At 44.0% G+C, this 16,431-nt stretch overlaps 1 protein-coding gene across 5 annotated transcripts in view; it reads left to right on the forward strand.

Moving 5' to 3' along the window:
• The window catches only part of LOC138571977 (beta-1,4-galactosyltransferase 1-like), a 431,968-nt gene that overhangs the window by 93,804 nt on the left and 321,733 nt on the right, over nucleotides 1–16,431 (forward strand). The window contains exon 1 of one of the 5 annotated variants that reach the window (XM_069649235.1): nucleotides 12,368–13,610. The exons of 2 other annotated variants lie outside the window; for them this stretch is intronic. In XM_069649235.1, coding sequence (XP_069505336.1) covers nucleotides 13,544–13,610 — 67 coding nt within the window. In that variant the 5' untranslated portion in view covers nucleotides 12,368–13,543. Of the gene's footprint in view, nucleotides 1–12,367; nucleotides 13,804–16,431 lie in introns of those variants that run through there. 2 more of the 5 variants (XM_069649236.1, XM_069649237.1) reach the window with 2 other exon arrangements.

Below are 16,431 nucleotides of genomic sequence, written 5' to 3' on the forward strand. Positions count from 1 at the left end.
ATGAAATATTTTCCATGGAAATGGCAAAAGATTTCCAGAATGACTAAACAGCATTGCATCGCCTTGGGATTTGGATCAGCATGTGTCTTGTAAAATATGTAGTCTGCTCATATAAGTTTCCTGATGATGACATTTTAAAATATGAGTGTTTTGTTCCATAACTGATTTTGGCAAAAGTAACTTTGGTAGAACAAAGCACATTGTAAAAAAAAAAACACCATAAAACTGAGTCACCTCTTTCAGTCCAACCGGCTGACAGGGATGCGGCGACATCCACAGCTGACCTATTCAATTTAGAGATATGTCTAGCTTAGTTCAGGCCACATAGTAAAATCCTCTGATATCATGATCCTTATGTAAAGGGGAGGCAGAGGGAGCTCTGGATACTCGTGTCTGACTTTTCCAGCTCCCGTGTATCCAGAGATCCAGACATTCCAGATTTACCCTGCAAGATTCCAGATTCTAGAAGCCAGGCCAGAGGTAGCTGATTTTACCCAGGCTAAACCTCTGATCCAGAATTAAAACCCTACTAAAATCACAATAATTCGGGGAGAAAGGGGGAAAAGCTGTGGTACACTTTCGAGGAGTATCCTGTGACCAGACTGGCTTTCTGCCCCGCTACCTGCATGCCCAGTTGATGCACCTCGCTATCCAGTGACCAGGCTAGGCCCAGCTGTTCCCTGCTAAGAGAGCCCGCCGCTGTGTGCAGTGACAAGATCTTGCCTTGCTGCCCAGAAACCTGGTTTGCTGTCCAAGCTACCCCATTAAAGTGCTTGTTGTGAGTATTTCCCTTCCCTAGTAGCACAAACTGCATCACTTGCTTTGTTACCTTGTATTGGGTCCAATCCTATAAAAATCCTACAACTGCCCTAGCAAAATCCTTAAAATTGTCAGAATCCTCTGTGTAACTTGTTCTTAGGAAAATCTGTAGTGATCTCCATGTGTTAGCGCTGCTCTTTCCAATCCTTTTTAATCTGTGGTGTAAGCCCTTATTACTACTTTGAATAAATGAATTCCCACATAAAGAGACACATGGCATGAGGGGGTTAAAACTGCAGCTTAACCCTGTTCACGGGCAGTGTTTCTCTTGTTGATAATCTAGTCATGAAAATATAGTTTTAGTAGAACTGGTCCTTTTCCTTTTGAAACCGATTTTTCCTTGTGCAACTGCTTTCATTTTAAAACCGATGTTTCCTTCCCCTTTAAAAATCCCATCCTGTCATTTCATTTAGAGTTACCCTTTCACTTTCATATCCTACCTGTGAGGTGTCTTTGTACCTTAGCATCAAAACCAAATTTCTGATTTTGTCTGTTCAACCCATTTTCCAAGCTGTTTTGTCATTTTAAACCCGTGAAACTAAGCAAATGCAAGTTCTCCACTTGTGATTTTGCTGCACTGTGTTTTTCCTTACAAATCCATTTTCTGAACTGTATGGCCATTGCTAGTACATTGCCTTATAGTTTGCTAGTTTTCTGACATCTTTGATCGTGATATACCCATTTTTGCCTTATTCATTCAACCACACATTTGAAACAAATATTGAGTAATTGAGTGCTATTTTGCTCAATTTCAAACGTTTTCAATGTGATTTTACCTCCCATTCTTTGGGGGGAAGGTCATATTTGCATTCTGTGTGTTGCCTAGTATACCTGACTCCTTGCTCCTCCTTTCTACCCACACACAATTCGGTTACCAGGGGTTTGAGGGAGTGTTGCAGGGGGAAATACTAACTGTGGTGCTATCAGAAAATACCTCCCAAAAGTAATCTTGCCTTTATTCAATTATGTATTTATATTTGATGTAACAAGGTCAAACTAAGTGTATTCTATCAATTTACAGTGTCATTTTCACCCCCACTGGTGATTGCTGCCCTATATTAAAATTGTGATTTTCATTGGAATCTAAAAATAAATAAATATTGTATTATTACACACCGGCCTGATTCATGGTCCATTGCGACCCGGGGTGTTTGTAAAGGTGGGTGTGAGACGGGTTAGGTGCCTTCTCAAACTGAATTCGTAATAAATAAAATAAGTGTTTTAATTGTGCGCTGCAACCCCGGCCAGTAGAAAGAGTGCTGGTCTGGATTGTACCGTGCCTTTGATATCCTTAACTCTCTCCATACATTTTTTCCAGACCCTTGTCACTACTTTGCATAGGCGAATCATATGCTGTATTACTATACCCTGTCGCTGCCTTAAGCTCCCTCAATGGGTATAACCCATCATCTTTCTTGCTCTCGTCTTCTATTTCAGCTGGGGTGGGGGGAGCAGAGGGTTCCTCACCCCCCTCTTTGCATACATTAAGTATCCAATCTACATGAGGCAGTTCATCTCACTCTTCCTGGTACATCTTCCAAAGCTCTAGGCTAGCTAATCGCTTATCTAGCTTTCCCCCCGTATATGCTGCATGCAAATATGTCATCATATGCTGCACGACTGCCTTACATAGTGACCCTCCTTGTGGCCACGGCATAAACATTTATCTGCGGTTCCTTTAACCCATTCACCACTGTACTGTCTAAGCTTAGGTGTGTGTTTCAGCAACTGCTTGCAAAGATGCATAAGTGGAGTAATATCCTCCATTCTCAACTCGTCTATTCTTAACCTGTTTAACACTCGTATATTTTAATGACAGATCTAAAAGGTTTGTTTTAGAAAAATAATATAATATGAGCAAGCACCAATCGTCGCGAGCTCCAATCCCGTTAATCACAATTTTTACTTTAATTTTGCTAAAAAAAGAACCATCGGGTTCAATTTAAAAACAATCATTTTTGCCGTTTATGATGTCATCATTTGTAAAACCACCTAAAACAAACAGACTTCTCAACCGGTCACACAAATCTTCTACAATCATCTCTTTAAGACTTGTCTTACCCTCTAAAAATACTTCGTACGAAGTGTAAATTAACCCCTTTGGAATGGTCTTTAATCCAATCCGTCTTCTACGCGTTCCACTACGGGACTCTGGGTTCAAATTACATCTGTTATGATATTTAAAAACACAGGCCAGGGCGTATTCTCTTAGCATGGCCTCTTTCATGATTTATATAGCTTGGCCACACTCAAGTCAATATCTTATTCTTCATATCTATATTATAACGCTCTTACTCTCACGTTATATTTTATCCTGCCACCCTCCGTTACTCAATTTGTTTCTTCACTCATCACCCATACTTTTGCCAACCCACTCCGTTTTTTTACTCACTGCTATCACTTTGATTTTAGGACCTTTGGGATTGTCTGCCTTTTGTAACCGCCTCTTCAACTTTCCGATTGATCCGTTTCTCATAGACGTGGGAGGGGATTCTATGGAAACTGGGGAACCACCACACCCAGCTTGCAAGGCTTTTTCAAATTACACTAACCACTATCTACGTGGAGCTTCACGTCCTTTCAGCCGAATGGCAAAGGTTGTCCAATATTGCCGAAACTCTAAACTTTACTCATGCTGATGTCTCTGAACCATCCTCTCTGCTACCAAGTTAACTGGATAACCCAGCCCTTTAAGATGAGGAGCAATTACTCTGGAGATGGATGGGGGTGCAGATTTTATTCATACATCAATAATAGAGACGACTCGGGAAGTAGGCAAAAGGAAGACTGCTTTAATATCAATTATTTAAAACAGGGAGCATAACAAACATCAACAAAATCGCTTGATCCTCTTACTCAATGCATTCTAGTAACAATTCAGACTTTATAAGGAAAACTTGTCATCAATGACGTTAACCTGCGCATGTAGTAACGTCATCCTACGTGGCAAACTACAAAAACCTATGAGTATTGGTGATTGGCTCTTGAGTGAAGATCTAAGTATACGATCCATACTAGTCTAAAAAGTGTGACTGTGTTTGGTTACTCAACATCAGGTGGGGCAACTAAGCCCCCCCTCTAAAAATGACCATTATGAACATCACTAAATACACAAAGTCCCATAGGTTTACACAACTATAGGACCTCTAAATACTCGGTCCTCTATGATTGATTGGCACTCTAACCTCCGTCAGTATTTTTCCATCTACGTCTAGCAGCATGCAGGCTGGCCATCCAGGTGCTGGTGAGCTCACCTGTTGATTTCTACCAATTAATATACCAATCCATAATCACCTCAGAGGTCTACTGTCAATCAGGTCTTTCAAGCTCGGCCTTGAGAGTTTTCTTAGCTCTAAGAAAATTAGGGCGTGAGGGCATACTCTGCACTCATGCATAGGTGTGACTACTTTGTTCGTCCAACTTCATGCTTCCAAGTGACTAAAGACCATGGAATCGAGCATTTTTGTGCATTTAATATTGTTGCTTAATAAACCTCTGACGTCTTTCTTGTTATGTTCATGCCTTCTGAACAGGAGTTTTGTTTTTCACATGATATTGTATCCAAATGTCAGCTTCCTCCAATTTGATAAGACCTTGGCTTCTTGGCTTGGCTTCATGGTTCGTCCAGCCTCTTTTTTGTAATTCAATTTGCTTTTTTAACTGCGACACACGAGAAATTAGGCCTCCTTGCTACTGTCTAGCCTGCTATAATGCATAGTGGAAACATCCATCCTTCACTTGTCCATATGCATATATATATATATATATATATATAGGCGCTTGCCGCAATCTACTCACTATAAAACCAGCCTTAAGATTACTTCGTCTGCTTGCATTTCTTTTGCATCTGTACATGTGTAAAATGACTCAATGGGCCTCATTACAACTCACCCGGTATGGAAACAACGGTGGCATTGTTTCCATACCGGGTGATCACGACTCCTGCAGGCGGAGGCGTCAATCCCACCGGGTCTGACCTGGAGGGTTTAACACCGCCCGCCTGCAGGCGGACGAGGAAACACCGGCACCATCACGAGATGGTGCCGGTGTTTCCGTGATCCCCATTCCCATTGAGTCCTAAGGGACTCAATGGGAATGGGGATTTACACCATTCCGCCTCTAGAATTTATGGGTCACCAGGGTTGTAATGCCCTGGTAATTACGGGAATCACAGAGGCGGAATGGTAATACGAGTCTGCCGGTAACCAGGTGGTTTTACCGCCTCGGTTACCGCCGGACTACTAATGAGGCCCAATGTCTTCATCTGTTTCTGTGGCATGAGCTTCTTCACCTCGATCCCAAGATGTCACTTATCCTTGATACTTTCTTGATGCCTTATAGAAAATCTGCATTCTCTGGTCTCTGCATCTCTTTCATGGACATCATCGCAGCTCTGTATGATGTATATTGTCGATAGTTAGTAGTGATACCATTCTTCCTTGCCATTAATTAGTTCTGCTTCTTCCGGGATTTCATTGAAAATACCATCATAATTTCTTGTATGCAGGTATGGTTTTCTCAATGGAAAGCTTGCCTCCAGAAGTCACTTAGCTGGCAGTATTTTCACTGGTACCGCACAAAGTCCATACTCTGCTCTTTGTTGGTTCAATTGCTCTGTGTATGTCACATACTCTGGTTTCCAGCATACAGATAATAGGGGCAGAATTGTTGAGGTAGGGGTACTAGTTCCTACTCTATACTAGTTAGAATTGATGCACTAGTACCTACCATACCAGGACCACCAGATAATCTGCAACAGTGTCTTACTGTTCCAACCTTAACATGCAGGAGACGTTGGAAAAAAACAGTAGTAAACACAAATATTGGCGCTTAGTCAGATGCTGACACGTTTCAGCCCCTCAATATTGAGGATATTCATCAGGACAACCATTTGGTTTCGGAATGGAGCTACCTTAGAATTCTCCCTGTTTAGGAGTGAGTTACTGCTGGAAATGTCCACTGCATTGAACCAGACGTTCTATAAATTGTAAACTCACTAGGATGTGAACACCACAAACAAAACACACTGGCATGATTGTTTGCGATTTGAAGAGCATACTATATGAAAAAGTTACCTGCATGAAGCTTCAGCTAAGACTGGAGTGAGAAAATAATTTAATGGTATTCTGAATGGACCATGTGCATTCGGGTGACTAAGATCAATGGTACTACAAATCCATCCCAGATACCAGTAGCAGTGTTTCAAATACATCACATAATTGTGATAGTACACTTTTTAGATTGGCTTTTAGGCAAGGTTGTTGTTATCTCCCATTTAGATGAGCACAGTAGTAGGGCCAGTTCAAGGAATTATATCACCCCAGGTGAGGTGCTAATTGGGCACCCACTTCTCCTACAATGGAGGCATATTTGATGTTTGTAGGATGACAATTTCACCCCATATGTTGCCCTTCCTGCTGGTGCTGCCCTAGGTGCTGCCTGTGATTGCTGTATTGCTGCACCAGTGCTGCACTGCGCGGAGTCGTCATCTATGGGATCTGAAAAGGCAGAGGGAATCAGTGTAAATGTCTGAACTGTACATCCACCGGAAATAAGGAATACATTTAAAAACCAAGAACATATACAGTAAAACCCAACACACCTACATCATTGCTGTCTTACAAATCACAACTAAGCCTGGTAACCCATAGTACAAGATGTGTATCTCTTCATTGTCGGTCTAGGTGATGGCCTACTCCCATGCGATGATCAAATTCTAGTGCTATTTTCTTTGACAGAATAACCCTGTAAGTCCTGTTTACTTAGTAAATTGCACACAGTCAATTGCAACAATGATCTCCGCACTCAACACCTGCGGATATAGGGCGGTTGTTAAGTCTGTGTTAGTCAGGATGCAGGTGGGCATATAGTGCAAAAAGGTCGATGAAACAAGGAAGTCCATTGAATGTAATTGCTTGGCAGGCTGTTACGGGCAATTGCTTTGTTTAACAAGAGTGGGCAGTGGAAGAGCAAAGTTAAGAGCCTGTTAGTGTGCCTTCACATTGCTCTGCGGTACGCAATGCATACCCATTTGTTTCTTAGCCTCTCACTGTTACTGGTGAAACATCAGAAAATTAAACTCTTTCTGGTATTTAAGGGGTGTTTTTGTTATTCCCTCATGTCCTACGAAATCAGTGAATCATTTCACAGATGTTCGTAAGCAAAGATTGTTAGGCACTTACCGGCCTGAACTATATAGTGGCCGAAGCCTGGGGGTGGACAAGTCCCTGGACCAGGTGCCAAATGTGTATAAAATAACTGGTTACCGAAGACAGCAACGTGCATGGAGAAATGTCATTTGTGAATGTAATTTAATGCGTCATCCAAATTGAGTAATTCTAATGAGAACATATGAATCAGCAAAAATACAGTGTGTGAGAAATACAACTGACACATGTTTCGACCAGACTGCTGGTCTTTTTCAAGGCGAGGGTGGGCATGAAGCATCCATGCAGCTAATGTGCACAATGACCAGCACAGTCCAATGAAGGTATTGGGGAGTCAGGATTATGCCAGTTAACTTCTGGGAAATCAATATTACTGATGAATGGACCTTTCGGTATTCCAGAAGACACAGCAGTGAGAATAAGCCCAACCAGTCTTCGGGAGGTTGATGTATGTGAGCTGTTGCTTGCATTACTTGAACCAGTGGAATCCATGAACATATTATAATGGGTAACATCCCAGATGAATCCTAGCATGGCTTTATAAGGCACACACATCTAGTGCCTTTCGGCGTTCCAGTACGAGTGGTGCCAAACCTCTCAATTATCCTCGACCATAGACCATTAGCAGTTTTCTTTTCATTCTTTAGGCGTCGGCTCAAATATACCTGCCACATGCTGGGGCCTTTTTAATGAGTTTCTCAAAAGAACATCTCCATCTTTTAAAACGGTGCTTGATGACACCATCTCCATTAACCCCAGACTTCCTGTTATGCAGAGGTGTAACAAAAAGCAGAAATGGAACTGTGGCTGTGGCAGGAAGGAGCTAAGATGGGGTGTAGGAACATAAAGCAACACATATGTTAAAGTTTGTTAAGGATTTCAATCAGGCGGCACACACCTTGGTCTCAACCTAGAATGTAGCGCACAACTGAGATGCCTTTCTCTTTATTTTATGCAAATTCAATTTGAGATGGTACACAACTCGTATCACACCCCCTTTTTCAAATACCCCGGGTCACAATGGACCATGATCCAGGCAGGTTGGTGAAATGCAATATTTATTTATTTTTAAAATTCAAGGGAAATCATACAATTTTTAATATGGGGCAGCAATCACCAATGGGTGATAATTACAGTGAGAATGGAAGCAATGCACTTAATTAACCTTCTCCTAGAACATATACAAAGCACAAGTGAATAGGAACACTTTTTGAATTAGGATAGATAACGGCCACGTTAAGGTTTCCCTTGCAATGTTCCCTCAACCCCCAAATAATCGAATTCTGAGTGGATAGAAAGAAGCAGCAGGTAGTCCAGGACTTTAAACCCACCGGCAAAGGCCTAAAATGACACTCGGATTTTGTCAAATAATTAATTATATGTGTGTTTAAATGAGTGAGGCAACTATGATTTATCACAATGGCAACAATGCATAAACACAAACAATCATAATGCAATGGATCAATGGGAAGCATACAATTCGAAAATGAGAGGAAAGCGAAAACAGCTGCAGCCAAACGACACGTTGAAAAATTTGCAATTTACCCAATTCCCGTTTTTAGTGTGGGTAACAGGGGGGTGTGACTTTGATCAAAATGTGTACAGTGAGTTGGAAAAGGGACAAATAATTACTATAAAATAGTACATGGACCCAAGGAATGGGCAAGGTTCTCACAGGGCTTCTAAGGACAACAAAACAGATGCCAAATGTGGTGGTGTTTCCCCACTTGTGCGCCACGCGTGGCAGAAGGAATCTCTGTAAGCGGAGCAAGCGCACTGTGGTCCTCCAAGTGCCCGCGCAGGATCTTTCACGTGGTTTTACTGCTCCCCAGCTCAGAAGCAGTCCAAGTGAAGTGAACTTCAAAAGTCCTCAAAAGCCATACATGATCCTAACATGCGAACTATAGCCATTACAAAATATATGTTTGTTACGAAGCAGTTTTTGAGGAGAATGCTATTTTGAGTGAATGATCAACTTGGACTACATCCCATGCAAGATTAGAAAGCCCCGCCACCTGCCTCCTCCATGTGGATGCTGCCAACAGGATGGAACAAGGACACCCTGGTGGGGGTTGGTTATGTGTCTTCCAAAAAACTGAAATAACCTCTTATTGGTTGCCACTCCTTTGGAAATGAGATATTATTCTCTTCTGAAACGTTCTCCCTCTTTCCCCACCTTCTCTCTAATTATCACAGTGACCCCGCCTTATGTCTATCCAATGATTATACCAAATGAAATGATACTGAAAAAATAGTGAAAATAAAAATATATGGGGCGTGGGGGTAAGGGGTTATAAAGTGTGGGGGTGGTTTGGCCTGGGATGAAATGTGGGTGGATATAGGGGGGGTTGGTGGAACCCCCAATATAAAAAACAAAATATTTTTTTCCCTGTATTATTTAATTCACTATTTATTGATTTGTTGTAATAGTGAATTAAGCCTTGTATAAGGCCTATACGCTATTTGTTCATGGCACGACTCATTTTCATTGATTTCTATGTCAGAGAGGAGGGGTGGAATGTAACTTACGTTTCTGCTGCTCACTTCCTCTGCGGCATACAAATTCTCCAGCATTCGCTCCATTATGGATTTTCATGCCGGCGCAAATGCTATCAATTCCTCCAGCATTCTCAGGCTGTTTACTATAGCAAAAATCAGACTGACCCCACAGGAATCCATTGTCGGGCAGCGTTTACTTCATTTGCACAGCGGACTGCAAAAGGGCTGCGCACAAGTGTATATGCCACCTTTTTACCCTCCGTTTTTTGCACTCTACCGTAAAATGGGGAAGATTCGGCATCGGGGACACATTTACACAAAAGTGTAAATGCACAGGACCCCGCTGCCAAATTACAAGGAGACTCGAATATGAGCTCTCCAGTGTTTCGAAATAGGCACCCTTTTCTAATGTTGCTTCGGAGAAATGGTACTGTGCACTGTGGCAGGAAGGGAAGTATTGGACTAGCGTGTTTATTCCCCACCAGATATGCCTGTAAAGTCTATAGATTTGTATGCATTTGTGTGTGGAAATTGTGCTGTAAAATGCAGAACCCTATTCTCATTTCAATGCATATCTTGATGGTAATCACCTGAACGCCCTCCAAATACTCCTTGGCCATTGGTTTTGGCCACTTGAATGGCACAGCCCAAGCTCCTTTGAGTATTTACCCCATCCTGTTTGAAGTTCTCAAGCAGCCATGTACGAGAGCCCTGTGGCAGGCCAATGAGAAGGCTGATCTAGGGGAATATGCACCCTTCTTACCGTCGTAGTGATGCTAGTATAATCCCCGATTATTCCAGGTGTATAACGCATCCTGCACCATCTCTGAATGGGAGAGTGGGGCGGGAGACCAGGAAGGCAGTGGGCGATTTGATATAAACGTTAAAGAGCTGGAATGAGATGGTGGATCCTTGTGGGGGTCTGCATGATGGAGAGTTTGAATAGGATGTGAACTGTCCCAGTTTGACCTACATTCCTGGGGTGGATGCTTGAGGAAGATAGGGCTTGCCATAACCCACAAAAGCTCTCTGTCGCTCTTCCCAGACGTTCTCGTTGAGTTGCCTTACTATCTTTCATGGACCCCTAGTGTTTGTAGGTTCTGTCCGGGGACTATTTTGCATTGTCTGTGCTTCTATTTTTTTCCTTCATTTGCCGTAGTAGTTGCACTTTGGACGCACATGTGGTATGTCTTCTGTGTTCAAAACTCTACCCTCAATTTCTTAAACCGTCCCCATGTAATCTTGCAGATTGCATTGAATAATCCAAATATCCTGTTTTCATATAGCGCTCCATGTAAGACTCCCCTTTCCTCTAAGCGCTAAAATGGTAGGTGTTATTACACAATATTTTATCCACCTTAGAAGGCTCAGAGGCTGAGGAATGCCTGCCAGGGTTTGAAGCTGCCTCTGTCATGCAGGCTGTACACCGAGGTGTGGGTTACAATGCTTGACTGGCTATCTTACCCTCCAATCAGGGTGAACTCGGTTTCCAGATGTCCGAGGGCGCCTATCACATTTTCCTTGTTTCCTCCATGTCTTTAGCAGGTGTCCTGTTTGGTCCCTTATTTTGCGTATTCTGCGACAATTTGTCAATTGCTCAACCAAATGCTTTTCTGTCCATCGCCAAAGGTCCTATAATTAGAGGCTTGTGTTGTTTGGAAGAGGCCCTATTTTTTTAAAGCTACTTTGTTAAGAAATCCCCAGCCCGACCGCCTAAGCCAGCCTATCAGGTTTTCCCAGCAGGACTCCTCAGTGTTGTGCTCTCTGTGTGCCGTTCACATCACCTTCGTAGCCTTGGGCTTAAGTAAGCGCTTTGCGTTCCAGTGCTGACTAAACCGCCCTCGTTTATGCAGGCATGTATGAGTTATTTACACAAAATGTGAGCAACTACCAAGCCAGAATTAACAAAAGCTCTAATATCCTGTTTTATGAATCGTGGCCCTTTTGGGGGAGTCTCAAGGTCGGTTTAAATGGCAGTACTTCTAACAGCGGCAATTGCATGGCAGTCTGGTCCCATCCCGGTGAACAATCTCCTCTGAACATGAGTTCAACCTGCAATATGCGACATTCCAAGTGTGTATACACAACATAGGACATGTGGGACCACTTGGGAGCGTCGCAATCATGCTTTAGCTCCCAGTACCACAAACAGATGAGACTGTCCATGTGCCTATCAGCCTGGCCCTACCCTCCGGGATAGCCCAGCACCGAAATTCTAAGCAATCTCTACGGAACAGGAGTACACGCAGCAACCCTGGGAGCGTGTTTCTGCGTTGCTTTGTGAAGGAATCTAAACACAAACCTTGCCAGGCCATGACTGAAGGCAAAAATAGAAAAGGGGTCATACTAAGTATTTCGTGGTGAGCTGGCAAGAAAATCGTTGCGACTCTAAATATGGTCATATAAGTTATAAAAAAAGTGTTTATACACATGATACATTTGTAGGCTACAGGTCCTTGGAGGTGGGGGAACCGCCCAAATGGCAGCGACATCCTGCCCCTTAGAGGCCCTTAATCCAAGGCACTTTTTTTTGTGCGGCTCCCATCGACGAAACTAGAGACGTAAAACCAAGAGGCCACTTAATGAAACGTACACTTTCCAAACACACTCAGGCAATACTGTTCTATTAACGGATATCTTATTGATGTTGTAATGTGTAATGCACATTCTCAGGTGGTACATATCATTTGTATTAACGTTTTCTTTCTAGGACACTAAAATTCAAGTTCTACAACTCCCCATGTTCCCATGCAACATGGCAGAAGCGCCTTTTAAATTATGTGTTTGTGCATCACTAAACCTGTTACTGGGTACTCTCTCTTTAAGAAGGAGTAGGAGGTCATGTACGTCATGACGTGGGAAGGGGGAGGATCAAGGGAAAGGGAAACCAAGTTAGTATGTAACACAAAGGGATTAAAGAAAGACGTATTACTTCCAATGGTGTTGTGCCCTTTATTATATCCAAGCCTCCCAAGCTCAACAACTGGCGACGAGGCAGATTCTACTGCACACCGTGTCCTCCTCCATCCAGAGCGCAAGTGATCCCACTGCGCTATGCTCCATTCCCGTTTCCTGCTCCTGCCCGCTTTCACAGCGGACCTCTATGTGGTTGGAAATTCCGCCGATGCCAGGACGCCTTAACCCAGGTCTCCTCTCCTCATGCTGCCTCCGCTCTGTGAGCGGAGTGGAAACATCCAGGCTCCACGCCACGCGGCAACCCGCTAGCAGCTGGCTTCTCCTCTTGTGCCGGAGCACAGCAGCATACGCGACCCAGCAGGTGGGTACCACCGGACTCGCTGCTACATCACAGCTCCCCTCCCGCAAAGGACACCACCCCAGAAGCCACACAAGGGGCTCTGCCACCCACCGCCATATGCCTACTTCAAGATACATGCGCAAGAGTGCCAGATGCACCGCACAACACTAAGTTTGCCAGTAGGCCGCAAACTAAGCCCACAGGAGGAGGCCATCCACTACCACGTGCGCATGAGCACCAGACTCGCCGACCCACACAAGGTCTTTTTCTTTAAAGAGCAATACTGGCACATAGTCAAACGTTGTGAGTGCACAGGACCCCAACCACCTGTCATCAAACTGCCTGCCATGCTTCACACAAACATGAGATCCATCGCATGATGCATGCCGCCTCCGTTCTCCATGACCCCGCAGACAAAGACCTGCGGTGGGTGGAATGGATAGATGACTTCAAAAACTTTATTAAGGGGGCAGGAGAAGAAAACTCACCAAATCTACACAACATGTTCCTTAACATTGCTGGCAGTGAGGTTAAGACATTCATCAAGACCATTCCCATGGAGGAACAACCGGACTTCGTGGCACTCGGTCACCCTCAACAAGAGACTTGTCCTTGAACCCAACCACGATTACAAGAGATGCATCTTTAATCAGTGTACCCGAAAGGGGGAAGAGACAGTAGACGAGTTAATCAATCACTTAAGAGGCCCACTGTCAGCTCCACGCCTTTTCTTTGGAATTGCCGGCAACTGTGGCAGAGAAGGACATTGACAGCAATATTGCTACAGACACTGAAATATGAAATGAGATGGAGGCACTCGGAAGACACAGACCAAAATCCAGAAACGGTGGCATTGTGTCTATACGCAAGTAATCAATTTACACGCTTGCTTTGTGTCCCAGTATGATTACAAGGATATAGTGATGAAAAATTGAGACCTCAAGACCTGCTGCAGATAGTTGGAGACTAAAACACTGTAAGACTGTAATGGAGGTCTACCTGGATAAATGGAGAAGGAGACGCTGATATTGAGCATAGAGAGGATTGGGAGCAGAGGTACAGGTGATGGCATGCTAGAACAGGGTATCCCCAATGCAGAATACGTAATTAATGGCACATTGTTTGTGTTCTTCGATTAATTTGCTGGGTTATTCTGTGTTGCAGGTCTACAAAACCCTCCAGTGCATAGCAAAACAGGGGGTCGGGCGCAGAGAAAAGTTGTTAGGGGAGGAGAAAGGGGGCCACTACCAAGAACTAAACTCCAAGGTTTGGTAGAGGAGGAACACGCAGATACCTTTATGGAGAAGTATGACCGAGTGAAGCATGTAAAACACTGTTTAGGGTGGGGCATTCCAACCTCCGAGACAGGACAACATGCATCAATTCAGGCAACACGCAATATCCGTCAAGTTCAACATGAAACCTCCTTAGCACCGGCATTTGTGTTAAGGAGCACGGTGGGTGCAAGGCATTGCAGGGGGATAATAGGGGCCTGAGGGTGGGGAGTGCCAGCGATAATCTCTAGTGCGGTGTAAGCCAGAGGGAGGATGGGGTGGGGGCGGATGGCCGCCCCCACTGGCTCTTCCCTGGTGCACGAAGCGCCCTTCATGTTGCCTCCCCGATTGCTGGCACTTAGTCGGACCCACACTCCCAGACACAACCAGTAACACACACAAGCAATTGCAGAGGCACAGAATCACAGACACACATTCAAACACCCACCTATGTCCCTGTATTTACTGCTCCCCAGAAATGCTAACAAGACTATAACTAAAGCAATGCTGCTCCCATTAGATCACATACATGTGGTCGAACTGGGCCCAGGTTATCGAAACTTAGGGAAACACCCCAAAAGACGAGTACCAAAAGTCTGACCCCATTTGTTTGCATAGGTATATGTGGGGGTGTGGTAAAGTTACTAGAAAATGTATACGCATAAGTTGAGGGGGTCTGTTGGGGGTCTCCCCCCACATATATATATATATATATATATATATATATGCGAACAAATGGGAAAAACGGAAAAAAAAAATATTTGGACTTTTGGTACTCAGGCGTTTTCCTCTGTATTTTAAAACAGATCCAAAATTAGCACCAGTGCAAAAATTGAGCAAATGCTTTGATAATACAAAATGGAGAAAACCGGTTTTGTTACAATTCGGATTATCTAAAAACGTGTGCACCAGGGCAGAAGTCTGCGCGTCACAGCATAAAATGAATGGTGTTCACTCCATCTCTTTTCCTGTTGCAGCAAACATAGAAGATCAAGCAGCGGGCATCCATTTTGCCCTTGTGAAATTTAGTTTTGCTAATACCAATCGGAGATGCATCTGTTTGCTCCATTCCATATTATTTAAACGGGAAACGTGGGGCTAAATTCGTTTGCTCTGTTTTTTTTGTGCACGTGCAAAGATTTGATCATCTGGCCACTGTGCATCGCTGGCGCCTCTGGTGCGCCGAATTGCCGTAGTCCGGTTGAGTTGTCAGGGTTAAACGTTGCTATTAGTCACGCAACCCAGCAAGGTGCCCTAGGCTAGAAGCAAAGATATGGATGTTCTGTCTAAGCACTGGGGAGAAGGAGTGGCTCTGTATAACCCGTCTGTCCTCCCCATAAAGATAGGGAGTGTACATAGAGACACAGAGGTGAAGCAGGCGCTGCTTCTTTAGACTTCATGAACCAAAACATGTGAACCTTGATCCATACATTCGGACCTGTATTTATTTCAATTTTGATTTTAGGATGTAATTGGGTGCTTTTTATTTTCAGTGAGGAGGCGAGGCAGTGGGCGGGGCTCAGAAAAACGATATCGGCCAACATGAAAAACATTGAGTTAAAACAAAAAACTGAAACAAAGGGAAAAGGAATCAACATACGATTAAAGTATGCAATAAGTAGGAAGTGCCAAAATGAGTGAAAAAATGGTTCAGCAGCAGGGGGTTTACAGACGATTCGCTAACACAGGGCCAGACAAAAGGCGTCCCTAGTTGGAAGGGGGGAAGGGAGGGGGGCGAGTGCCCAGGTGCACATAAGGCAGAAAGGTTGATTCTGTGTTTTCAGCAACACCCAAAGCAGCTCAAATAGTTGCATACATGCAAAAGGGTGTGTTACTTATAATAAATTCATCCCAGGGCTCAAGTCGAGGGTACAGACAGGTGGGCGGAGTCCACCCACTTTTTTCAGAGGGCACCTTGATATGCTAATTTGCACATTTCTTTTTTTAGGGCTTGACCCCTGATTAACCCATTAAAATATATCATACAATCCGGCCAAATGGCAGTTGATGGACTGGCGCTGTTCCTCCAATTTATCGCGTGGCAAGAAGATATTGTTGGCGGATATGCTTGAATACCCTTCAAAATGGCCATTTGAACCAATGCTACATACGGCAAATGGTCCTGCCAAGGCGCCCCATTTTAGCCATACAATCTGGCTCCCTTCCAAGGGCGGGGGGTGTTGGGCACAGCATAGACCCTTGCGCTTAACCCTGCGCTCATCGTGGCTAGTGGTGTACTGTGCATAAGCTCCGAGCAGCTGGCCAGATTTGTGGCAGTCAATTGTCAACATCCAGATGTTTTTGCATGCAAATCCCATCGGCCTTCCCCACTGACTATGGAGGCCGGGGCTCAGGGGAGCTGGAGGGTGATGGTAGCTTGCCAATGCTCTTATTTGTATTTGTGGCAGATTCCTAA

This window comes from Ambystoma mexicanum, chromosome 1p (genome assembly GCF_040938575.1).
Source record: "Ambystoma mexicanum isolate Mex_15411 chromosome 1p, UKY_AmexF1_1, whole genome shotgun sequence".
NCBI lineage: Eukaryota > Metazoa > Chordata > Amphibia > Caudata > Ambystomatidae > Ambystoma > Ambystoma mexicanum.